The following is a 12,443-nucleotide window of genomic DNA, read 5'->3' on the forward strand; positions in this document are numbered from 1 at the left end:
AGAGGGGTGTGGGGGAATTTGGTGAAACTCTCACAGGCCGGTGGGGGTGGGGCAGAGGGCAACTTTCTGAGAAATTTCACCTGGTGCACTCCTGCGGTTGTGGTCCAGGCCCCCTCGCGACACGGGGAGCGGGCGCTGGGTGCGTCCCGCCCGCGGCTCTGGGCAGGACCCGATGTGAGCTGGCTCCTCTTCCCCCCCCAACCCCCTCTCCCAGAAGCAGGAAGAGGCGACACGTGAAAGTTGTCTCCGGGCCCCCAGTGATGCGCTTCCCTTTTCTGTCTTGCAGGCCGGGCCGCCTCCTCCACCGTCCTGACCCGGGAGGGGAAATAGCACCTCGCCGTGCCCTGCCCTGCCCCACCGCACGCCCAGCTGCTCACCTCATGCCCGGCTCTAGGGTGGGCGAGCCAAGATGATCCCTTCCCTGGGAGCTGGCGCTGGTGCCCTCCCCCAGATCCCGGGCCCCAGCAGGTGGGAGAGTGGCCCCCAGCGGAGCCCCAGCAGTCGGCTGCAGAGGAGGTGAAGAGAGGCTGAGAAGAGCGGCCCCCACCCCCGAGAGTGGAGCCCTTGCCTTTGCCCCTGTCCACGTCTGACTGTTCTAGGACAGAGGGAAGGACCTGTTGGTGACCTCGAAAGGCTGCCCGACCCCGGACTGTGGTGCTGGCCCAGCCCTATGCCCCCGCCCCTGGCAGCGTCATGAGTCAGTTTCAGGTGCCCCTGGCCGTCCAGCCGGACCTGCCAGGCCTTTATGACTTTCCTCAGGGCCAGGTGATGGTAGGGGGCTTCCAGGGGCCTGGGCTTCCCGTGGCTGGCCCCGAGGCCCAGCTCCGTGGGGTTGGCGATGGGCGAAAGAAACGGAAACGGTGTGGGACTTGTGAGCCCTGCCGGCGGCTGGAGAACTGTGGAGCTTGCACCAGCTGTACGAACCGGCGCACACACCAGATCTGCAAACTGCGCAAGTGTGAGGTGCTGAAGAAGAAAGTGGGGCTTCTCAAGGAGGTAAGCGCGACCCTCCCGCTAGCCACCTCCCCTCGCCTCGTCCCTGCCCAGAGGGTGGTGTGATGGGGGGGGGGTCTCCTCCGAGACTGGCCCCGCTAAGCTTCTGCTCCGTTTCTCTTGGTCTGGTGTTGAGTGGCCGGTGGCAGCTGAAGCTGGTGGAGATGCTCCGCCGAGAGCGATGGTGTCATGGGGGAGCGCCGGGCTTGCACCTGCATCTCAGATGTTTGTGGTCGAGGTCTAGCTTTATCTCTGGAAGTTTCTTGTCTAGTCTGGAGCCTCCGATATGGTATTGCAACGCTGTGCTTGCCTAGACAGTGATGGTGTCAGGTAAAGGGGCAAAGGCTGATGGATTTGGAGAGAGTGCTCTGGGGTGACAGCATGCTTTGCTTCTGCCTTGAGGCGGTGGAAGGTTTCTTTTCCTAAGTCTTCTCTTGGATAGCGTCGTCTTTCTCAAGTGGCCATTAGAGCCAGCTGAAGTTGTTTGGAAACTTAATGGGAAATCCATGATCCGGGTTCCCTTACCATCCTGAGAACTTCTTGAGGTCAAAGACTTCTTATCTCCGTGTTCTCAGCACCAGGCACAGTTTCCTGGCAGGCAGGGGCACCCAGATACCAAGAGCGCGAACGAGTGACGCGCGTTTGAGAGACTTAGGCAACTCTAGGGAGCTGCCCTCCACTTACTTGGGGTCAGAGGGCAGAGGAGGGACGGTGATGAAGCTAGGGTGGGGGCTGGAGTGGAGAGAGGGTGCCGCTGCATGGACCCCTTTCCCTTCCAGCCCGCTGGCGGACTGCTGGCTGGAGTGATAGCGGAGAGCTGGCAGAATTAGGGACGAGCGGAGTTGAGCAGCTCAAGCGGAGCCGCGTAGCGGCTGAGGTCGATCCAGGCAGCGGAACTGGCGCTGGACAGAGGCAGAGGCCTGCGCTGGCCTTGGGGGCTCCTTGGGCTCCACTGCTCTCTTGTCTGAGGGCCCGGACCCGGCAAGCCCCCTGTCTGGACCTGTCTGCCCCCTGGGGAGAAGGAAGAGTTGTGCTTGCTGGCCTTCCAAGCCCTTGCAGCTGGCTGGGAGCTGCTGTGCTACTGAGGGCGTGGGCACCTGTGGCTGCGACGGGCTGGCTTGGGATTCCCTGACTGCGGAGTGCTGAGCTGTGCTGCGAGCTGGTGGGGCTGTGGTCCTGAGCCTGGGGAAGAAAGGTGCAAGTGCTGGGGGCAGGGAAGTGGGTGTTGCTGGGTGCTTCCGCCCTGCGCACCTTCTTGTCCACTCCTGTGGACACTTGTTTGTCGTGAGCCAGAACTGCAGACTCAGTGCCCCTGTTTTCCCTGTCTCTGGGTAATGCAGGCATCTGGATCACACCTGCAGCCCCCATCCCTGCCCTGTGGACAGTGTCCGGCCCCTGATACTGCGAGTGTTGGGGGAGTCAGCATCTCGCTGGCCCAGCGTCCTGTGGGCCATTTCCAGCAGGGGGCTGGGGCCAGGGGTGCGAGCTGGCAGCTGGTGCAAGCTTGGCTGCTCTGCTTCCTTCTAGTATTCCTTTCCTTCCCACTCCCTTTGTCTCACTCCATTCCTCCCATAATCAAACCCAAGGGGTGGCAGAAGCTGAGTTTTCTGGACTCTGTGTTGCTGGAATCACTGGTCCTAGTGAATTGTGTTGAAGTGCTGCTTTTGGCACCGGCGGGCATACCTGAGTGAGAGGGGCTGGGAGTGGGGCCAGAGCCCTGTCATCCACCTGTGTAAGCTGTCGGCCCAGGCTGCGGGGTGGTCGTGGTTAAGATGCAAGCCTCAGGTTGGCTGAGGCTTGGAGACAGCCCTGCTGAGAAGCGGTTCCTCCCCTGGGGACCTGCCTGTGCCTGCTGCCTTGGTTGGTCCCCCGGGGGCAGGTGACATGTGGCCAGATGGCCTGCGGTGTCCCAGGACAGTCTGACCGGCTCCCAGAGACACGAAGTGCTGGGGACAATGGAGTGAGTTTTCTCTGAAGCCAACTTTGCTTGCCTTAAGTAGCACTACTTTGTGCTACGGTTAGGTCCTTTCTACTTGACAATGTCCATGTGCTTTCTTCTCCTGAAGTGAAGATGTTGATAGAAAGTTTTTTTAAGTCTTGGTAAAATGGGGAACCACATGCAGGCGATGCTACACTTAATGGCTGTGATATCCCTGGCATGGCTGCAGAGCTGGGCCACCCCTGAGGGTGTATCTGAGCGAGCGCCCCAGGGACCCATGCAATGCTCCCCAGGGACCCATGCAATGCTCAGCCGCCCTCGGGGGCAGCTGGGTCCTCCACTGTTAGATCCTGGCAGCCTGGGGCAGAGGGACTGAGCCCTGAGGCTGGGTCATCAGGCACTGACCCGTTGCCCCGGAGCCTCTGGGAGGTGGGACCATGTGCTTGTATCTGTGCTCTGCGCCTGGCGGTTCCTCCTCTGTTGGCACGGTGCCGCCTCCAGCCACCCTCTCACTCCCATCCTGTCTCCATGTCTCCAGCTGCTGCCGTGTGTCACTGTAGCATGGGGCGGGGTGGGGGTGGGGAGTGTACCCTGGGCTTCCCGTCTTCCTGCTCTGCATTCCTTTTCCTGTGTGTGTGTGTGTGTGTGTTGTGTTTGGTGCAGGGGCATGCTGGGGAACGCCTTACTCAGAAGACAGTTCATGATTTAAGGCTAGAGAGCTCCCCAGGGCTGGGCACAGGAGGTGACTACTTCTTTGGGTCCTGTAGGGCAGCTTGGCAGTAGCTGAAGGTGACACTCCCATACTGTAGTACCGTGGTCTCCAGACGGGTTTAGACCCTAGGCTGATGTTGGAGGTTGTTTAATGCCACAGTCTTTTTATCTGAATGCTGGCTTGGTAGCACAATGGAGACAGCTACTTAGAAAAGTAGGGTTTGGCGGGTATGGGGGCCTAGGAGGGCTCACCGCAGGACAACAAACGTAGTTTTCTCTGTTGTGAAACCATTCATTGTAGGACTGTTGTGAGGATCAAATGAGGCAAAATATGCATAGTGTCTGGTAATAGTGTAGGTAATCCATGGGCTGTAAAACTTTCCTGGGACAGCTAGGAGAGGATTAATCTTAATGCATAAAGAGTTATGCATTAGTTAATCTGGGTTAAGATACATTACAAATTAAATGCATAGCCCTCACTTGCTTGTCTAGGGACTGCGGGGCAGAACCGTGGGCCAGGCAGAGGTGGGGTGCTCTCTGGAGAGGCTGGACATGCAGAAGCAGGGGTCCATGCAGTCCTGGGCTTGACTGAAAAGCTGCTGTGGGTGAGGGAGGTAAACTGATGAGGAGAGCAGGAGAATAACTTCGTGAAACAGAAAAACCTAGTGAGGGGAGCACACGCCTGAGGTCTGAAGTCTGACGGAGCTTGTGTGAAACAGGCGAGGAATCTAAACGCTGTTGGCATGGAAGGCTGTAAGCCCTCAGCCACGTGGACTCGCGGCCGATGCGGATCTCAGCACCCACTTGCGCGTGCCGGGGAAGCAGGATTCTTCCACGATGTTGGCACAGCTGACCAACCCTTGACCCGCCTGCTGGTAGGAGAGGCAGGCTGGGAGGTGGGATGCCACCCACCTGGCCCCGCTCTCAGGGCAAGGGAGAACAGTAGTGCAGGAGAGGTGTCTTTCCCTCACCCGCACTCTGAGGTTGGCTGGAGGGATGGGATAGCCCTTGACAGAGGAAACACCGTGGGAACAGCCCCAAAGGTGGCCTAAGGGGTGGGCGCCATCTGCATGGGAGCAGGGCTTGTGCAGGTGCTGGGAGGCCACGATTCTACGCGGTGCTGAGAGCAGACTGAGCTCTTAAGGGGCCCCGATGGAGGTCCAGTGGTCAGCTGTGCGGGGGCCGGTGGAGTATGTTCCTGACAGTGAGTCTTTCTTTCTTTCTTTTTTTTTTTTTTTTTGACAGAGTGGATAGTGAGAGAGAGAAACAGAGAAAGGTCTTCCTTTTTGCCGTTGGTTCACCCTCCAATGGCCGCTGCGGCCGGCGCATCTCGTTGATCCGAAGCCAGGAGCCAGGTGCTTCTCCTGGTCTCCCATGCGGGTGCAGGGCCCAAGCACTTGGGCCATCCTCCACTGCCTTCCCGAGCCATAGCAGAGAGCTGGCCTGGAAGAGGGGCAACCGGGATAGAATCTGGCGCCCCAACCGAGACTAGAACCCGGTGTGCCGGTGCAGCAAGGTGGAGGATTAGCCTGTTAAGCCACGGCGCCGGCCTAACAGTCTTTCATAGCTTCCAGGAAGATCAGGGAGGGAGGAGTAGGCTTACAAATCCCGTGGAGCTAAGACAGACAGAGCGCAGACATGGGTCCCTGTTGTGTTGGAAGGAGCACTGGGAGAGCAGAGCCAGCGGCTGCCCTGCCTGCTGAACACCCTCAGGTGTCCTCGTGGGGTCACAGTCTCTGTGCAGCTGGGATGCTTGAAAGAGGGCCAGAAAACCAGAGATGGGCAAAAAGCCAGCTTTTTAAAGAGACTTTGGAAATTATACAAACTCATGAACTTTATCAGTGTTTGTTCTGGAATGGATTGTTTAAAAGGTGGTGGGCAAGTGGTGAAGGATGGAAGTAACTGGTTCCTTTTTTTTTTTTTTTTTTTAAGATTATTCATTTATTTGAAAAGCAGAGTTACAGAGAGGCAGAGAGGGAGAGAGAGGTCTTCCATCCGCTGGTTCACTCCCCAAATGCCTGCAATGGCCAGAGCTGTGCTGATCTGAAGCCAGGAGCCAGGGGCTTCATCCGGGTCTCCCAGGTGGATGCAGAGACCCAAGGACTTGGGCCATCTTTTACTGCTTTCCCAGGTCAGAGCAGAGAGCTGGATTGAAAGAGGAGCAGCCGGGACTCGAACTAGTGCCCATATGGGATGCTAGCACTGTAGACAGTGGCCTTACCCTCTGTGCCACAGCACCAGCCTTCCTAGGAAAGTTTTAAAAACCAGTGTCTGGGGGTCAGCACTGTGGCGTAGCAGGTAAAGCTGCCACCTTTAGTGCCGGCATCCCATATGGGTGCTGGTTCATGTCCCAGCTGCTCCACTTCTGATCCAGCTCCCTGCTATGGCCTGGGAAAGCAGTAGAAGACAGCCCAAGTGCTTGGGCCCCTGCACCTGGATGGGAGACCACAAAGAAGCTCCTGGCTTTGTATTGGCCTAGCTCTGGCCATTGCGGCCATCTGGGGAGTGAACCAGCAGATGGAAGATTCTCTGCCTCTGCCTCTAGCTCTCTCTCTGTGACTGTGCCTTTCAAATAAAATAAATAAATCTTTATTACTTATTTATTTATTTTTGACAGGCAGAGTGGACAGTGAGAGAGACAGAGAGAAAGGTCTTCCTTTGCTGTTGGTTCACCCTCCAATGGCCACCGCTGCTGGCGTGCTGCGGCCGGTGCACCGTGCCGATCCAAAGGCAGGAGCCAGGTGCTTCTCCTGGTCTCCCATGGGATGCAGGGCCCAAGCACTTGGGCCATCCTCCACTGCCTTCCCGGGCCATAGCAGAGAGCTGGCCTGGAAGAGGGGCAACCGGGACAGAATCCGGCGCCCCAACGGGGACTAGAACCCGGTGTGCCGGCACCGCAAGGTGGAGGATTAGCCTAGAGCAGAGCTTTTACCGGTGGAAGTTCCAAGTGGGCAGAGTGAACCCGTTCTGGAGAAGGAACTGCTTCCCACCTGCAGCTGTTCCCACACTGAGGAGCCCTCGGTTAAGCCATGGCGCTGGCCAAAATAAATAAATCTTTTAAAAAAAGTCTGGGTCCCACCTCCCAGGAACTCTGGGGCTCCCCAAGTGCATCTAATGTGTAGCCCACACAGATACCCTCCCCCAAATGCAGATGAGACTGTGAGGTGATGGCCACCTGCCTGGACTCCATTGCGTTTGTTCACGTGAGTCTGCAGTAAGCACCTGAGTGGTTCAGCCTCACTTCCACCTTGCTCCTCAGTGGACCAGCCGTGGGGCATCACTTGGGGTGCTTGCTGAACGTGCAGAGACTTGGCTCCACCCCAGACCTGCTGAGTCAGAACCTGCTCCTTAACCAGCTCCCCAGGCGACCTCATGGTGATGAGTTTGAGGATCTGATCTACAGCACGTCTGTGATTTAGAAGGGCAGGGGGCAAAAAGAAGTCATGAACAGGCAAAGGTTTCCAGCAAGGGTGAGGAGGATGGGCCAACCTGCGGAGGCTTACTCCATGTGTCCTTCTGGAGTTTTTCTTTGAGTGTAATGAGTTACTAAACCCTTTAAGAGCTGGTATGAGGTCAGAAGCCTCACAAGATGTTCGCTCCTCCACAGCTTGAGTGGGGACCTTGGTGCCCCATGGGGTGGCAGGAGATGGTGGTGGGTGTGTTCATAGAACCTTGGGCCTCATGGAAGGGTCCGGTGGTCACAGCAGAAGGGATGTGTGTCCTTGTCAGAAGATGTAGGTCATAGGCATGTCAGATTCCTGAGTGCGGGTGCTGGTGCAGCTGTTAAACTGAAAGAACCCGGATGCTATGGAGATCTGGGCAATCTGGAACAGGAAGCTCTAGCCGGACTTGGTGAAATTTCATCCAGGTAAATGCAAACTCCTGTGCCTGTTTTAGAAAATAAGACACGCACAAGGCAGGTCCCCTGGTTTCCTAGAGCAGAGCTGAAACCGTGAGGGCTGTTGGCAGCCTCGATCTGTCACGTGCAGGACTGTGCATGGTGAAGGAGACAGGGCCATGCGGCCTGCAGGTGGGTCCTGGGTGTCGGGGAGTACACAGAGCTTTTACCGGTGGAAGTTCCAAGTGGGCAGAGTGAACCCGTGCTGGAGAAGGAACTGCTCCCCACCTGCAGCTGTTCCCACGCTGAGGAGCCCTCGGCCCCGGAGGTCCCTGTGTGTGTCCTGGGGGAGGCCGGGTGCTGACCGACAGGGATGTTAGGACCCTTAGACTGCAGCGCAGGCCTCCGTGGTTGGGGTCTCCTGCTGAGATACTGTACAGTGTGATGTCGGGTCTGCGCTCAGATTCTGCTGCAGAAGGAACGGGTTGTAGCAATTTTTGGTCAAGCTCTAGACTTCATCTCCTGCCTCCAGCCAGTCAGAGCTGGGGTGGTATGAGGTCTGTGACCTTCTGAACCCCTCGGCCAAATGTTACGTGAATGTGCGCTCACGGGGAGGGGCCCGTGGCTCTTAGATGGTTGTTGAGAGTATCCCTGACTCCCTGAGCTGAAAAAGCACGTGCTATCTGACTGTACAATACGATAGCCATTAGCTATTTAAATTAAGATGAAATTAAATTGAGTAACTCGGCCACTCTAGCTGCCTTTCAGGCACTTCGAGCTACATGTGGCCGGTGGCCTGCGTGTGTCTGTTGGGATGGTTCCATCAGACCGAACCGCGTGCTAAATACAGTGTGGCCCATGGTCTCTGAACCCTAACCAGAGCCCCCTTCGAGTGGAGGTAAAAGCCGGATTAGCTCTTCTAAAGGGATGGGTTGGGTGAGGTCTGTGGCAGAGTGCAGTGCCTCCCTGGGGTCCAGCCCGGCAGAGCAGCTGTGGCTGTGCCTCCCCTGCCTGGTTCAGGGAGAAAACAGGGTAGGGGTGCGAGCTGTGGCTCCCCACCCCAGGGCTCTCCTGGCAGCTTCCTGCTGGGAAACAGGATTCCTCCCCACTCCCAGCCTTGGTCTGCAGCCCCAGTGAACCTTGCTCACACTGACTTATGGCCCGGGCTTCCTCTTCATGGATCACGCCCTGCCCGTCGGCCTGGGGGCCGGGTGGGTTGGAGACCTTCAGCCACAGGAGTTGTCACTAGTTCCCCACGCCAGTCCCCATTGCTGCTTTACAGCTCCCTTGTGGAACGAGCCTCCACTGCTCAGGAGAAGATCCTGGAAAGGGGAGCGGCCCCTTCTTCTTCCTGTGAGCCTGGGGCAGCCTGGCTGTTCCTGGGAGAGTCCTTTAGGGTGGCAGTGTCCCCTGCAGTGTGGAGCAGACAGACACCTGGGTGGCCTTGTCTCCTTGTTATTTGCATAAGAAATCCAAGAACCTAAGTTTGTATTAATTGCTGAGGATAAGGAGAAAAGCAAGCTGGCAGCCCAGGTGCCGCAGATCCCGGGCAGGGGGCGCTCACTTGCTTCAGGTAGCAGGGACATTGGGTGGGCCACTTGGACAGCTCTGCTCCTGCCCCTGCTGGCTCTGAGGAGTACAAGTCCCAGCTCTATTGTGCACCCGGCCTGGGAGCTGGTGGACAGAATAAAGCGTCCCCCTGTGCCGTGAGAGCAGGAGTCCTTGATCCTCAGAATGGGAGCTGCACGACGTGGCGTCACCTAGGAGCACTGGGCAGGCTGCAGGTACCCCACAGTCCCCGAGCCTCCTAGTGGCTGCTGGCCACAGCCTCGGGGGCAGGGTGTGGAGTTGCTAGGTCAGAAATGGCAAAGTGCTGGCCTCGAGTCCCAGTTCTGAGCCGTTCTTGTGGGGAACGCACTGGGTGACCCCTGCCTTTTCTCTTTACTGACTGTTCTGCCCTTAAAGGGTAAACTCTGGGTGCCCTGGTTCCCTGAATGATGTGGGAATGGCCTGGAGTCCCAGGAGAGCGAGGGAGATGGCGGAGTCTGTGTCCACGCCGAAGCGTGGGGTGAAGAGGGACACAGCCCGCAGTGTCTCGGACCCCAGTCCTGGAGGAAGGCAGCATCTCTCTCTGGTGCTGCTTCAGGACACCGTGGATGTGCGGGCGGCAGACTGGGGGCTGGCTGTGTGCGAGTCGCCCCTGCAGAGGGGGAGCCTGGGAGCAACTCGAGCTCTTCCCTCTGTAAGAGAGGGAAGCCTGGAGGGCAGAGACCGACCTTGGCCACTCTGGGCACACAGAGCCCACACACGGGGAGGGGAAAGGACTTGTTTCAGTGTAGTGAGGTGTGAAGGCTGCGGAGTGGGATGGGCTGCCGGGAGGAGGGAGGCGTCTCCCTGGCACCTGCCGTGTCTGAAGATGCTTCTGAGTCTCATGCCTGGTGGCAGAGGTGCCGAATGATGTGGACAAACTGCTGGGCGCCCCTGAGGCTGTTCCCTGGCCCTGGAGGTGGCAGGTGACATGCTTTGTGTTTAATCTTCCGGGAAGTCTTCCACTGGGGCTGCCCTAGCTTTCTAAATGCTCAGCATTCATGTTCCCACCTTGTTACCTGCGTGGCGGTCCAAGGCTGTTGCATTAGGGGTAAGGAGACCCACAAGAGGTCTCACAAGCATCCAGGAGCACCGCCTGCTACCCGTCAGCCTGTGTTCTGTGTCGGTGTGGGGGCACAGGCGGGCTATTGCCGATTGCCCCGGACGTGCTGGGTTCCCTGGGTCGGTCTGCTGCTGCTCCTCCAAGGAGGAGCATCTTTCTTTCTGTTGTTGCTGGTGCTCCTGGCTTCCTCTTCCCCGCTACTGCCGTTGACACAGACTTCCGCTGCCAGAGCTAATTGTGAGGCCTGATCAGTGAATGAAGGCAAAGGCAGTTCCCATGACAACCGCAGAGAGTTTCAAATATAGGGGATGATGTGTGTGTGATGGGTTGCAATTACTTGGGTGGAAATTGATGCGTGGACACCGGGGACTTCAAACATAGGCTCTGAAGGTAGAAGGGGTGTTGGGTTTCTTTGGCAGGATCCTTTGTGTGACAGAGGGAAGGAGGTCCCAGACTCCCTCACGGTGGATTCCAAGAGCCTTCAGTGTGTGGAGCTCTGGGCAGAACCCCACAGGGGCTTCGGAGAGGCACGACTCCGGCCATCCTGGGTAGGGAGGAAAGGCATGTACAGAGAGACAGATAGCAGTGCCAAGTGTCAAATGAGAAACGTTAGAAGTGCTGTCGGCCCAGAGAGGACTGGGGAAACCCGAGAAGGCTTCCTGGAGGAAGCAGGGCTTGACCTGAGCTCTGAAGTGAAGCCCTGTGGAGAGTGACCTCATTCAGGACACGGCTATGGCAAGGGAGGAGAGCCCTGTCTTGCCGTACCCGCTGCCGGCTCTAGAAGAGGTAGGTTGATGTGAAAAATCGTATAGCTGTGCAGCGCGTTCCACGTGAGCCCTGCTTGGTCACTTTCTAGCTGTGTGGCTTCAGGCAAGGTGCTCAGCTTCTCTGTTCCAGCTACTCCATCTGTAAAATGGGCACAGATGACTCCATCTCACCGGTTTATCTTGAGGGCTAAATAAGATGTGGAGTGTTGTGTTCCAGGTGAGGGTTGTGCTTTGGTCTTGGTGTGTGTGTGTGTGTGTGTAAGATCTGGCCCTGGGGACATCCGTGTTCCTGAGACTCTCAGGGTTATGGACTTTGTGTTCTCTGAGTGGGTGAATCCATTTGCGTCTGCCTGCTGGGAAGGACTGGAGGTCGAGATGTAAGGGGTAGAGGTCCCTTGGCCCCCGTGCAGAGGGGTCTCCAGTACCTCTGGCTCAACCTGGTCACTGAGAAGCCCCAAATGTAAAACGAGGGGGCAGAGAGAGCTGGGAGGAGGGTCAGATGGGGCATTGAAGAGTGTCCAGGCTGGAGGCAGAGTGGCCCTAGCCTGCACCTCTGACTCCCTGGAGCCTCAGCACTGCTGGTGCCTTAGAGGAGGGGAGACAGTGGGTTGGAGACGGGAGCAGGTGGGCTACCTTGGCCACCACAGCCCCTTGGTGATGGCTAAGAGCTGCTGGAGGGCAGGGCAGGCACTGGATGGGGGTGGGGCTGAGTTAGCACAGGGAGTCGGGGTGAGGACTTGACACCGTGGCTCCTGCAGCGTGAGGGAGGTATGAGCTGGCTGACCAGACCCCAGACTTGGCAGCAGTTCTTGGCTCCCCCAGAGAGCAGGTGTCTCCTCTGGTCCCTGAGGACCCCAGTGAGAGTGCTGAGACGAGCCTCCCCTGCTTGGCGCCCGGTCCCTGGCCTCTCCACCCTCCTCGTGTAGAAAGTCACTTTCCAGCTCTGTGCAGAGCCTAGTGAAGTGGAGCTGACAGGGCCCCCGCCCACGTGTAAATAAATGACTGGGCTTGGTTGTAACTGGTGCCCTGGAAGAGGCAGCACGCTCCCGTTGGTGCTCGTGGGGGCTTGGCAGTCTGAGAAACTGGCAGGGAGGAGGCACTGCTTGGATTGAACCTGGCACCCCAGTAGCTTTGCAGGTGGGGGAGGGCACGCTGGGGAGGGGGTGCTGGCAGGAGCAGCGTTGGGAAGTCTCTGAGGCATGAAAACATGACTCTTGCCAGATCTGTGGCATGAAGGGAAGTGGCCGGGTTCCGGTGACCCCGGGCCTCTTTGCATCTCCCTAGGGTTGGCAGAGAAAGATTAGAGAGTTGGAAGGCGCAGGTCCTAGATTTGAGTTCCAGCCCATCACTCACCAGCCGTGTTGACAGGCAAAAAACTTAACATGTGAGTCGGTGGTTTCCCGGTAAGAGACCAGGTTGTGTATGGACGCAGTCTAACGAAATAACCATGGTGCGGCTGGTGCGGGAGCGACAGCGTTAGTCGTTCCTGTCCAGGCAGCCCTAGTCTCTCCTGTCTGGTGGGCTGCATGGGGGCTGAGGGAGTGG

The 12,443-nt window shown here is 57.8% G+C and overlaps 1 protein-coding gene across 1 annotated transcript in view; it reads left to right on the plus strand.

Moving 5' to 3' along the window:
* The first annotated feature begins 349 nt into the window (after positions 1-349).
* The window catches only part of TET3 (tet methylcytosine dioxygenase 3), a 110,025-nt gene continuing 97,931 nt past the window's right edge, over positions 350-12,443 (plus strand). The window contains 1 exon segment of the mRNA XM_062209679.1: positions 350-996. Coding sequence (XP_062065663.1) covers positions 694-996 — 303 coding nt within the window. The 5' untranslated portion in view covers positions 350-693.

This window comes from Lepus europaeus, chromosome 13, assembly GCF_033115175.1.
Source record: "Lepus europaeus isolate LE1 chromosome 13, mLepTim1.pri, whole genome shotgun sequence".
Taxonomy (NCBI): domain Eukaryota; kingdom Metazoa; phylum Chordata; class Mammalia; order Lagomorpha; family Leporidae; genus Lepus; species Lepus europaeus.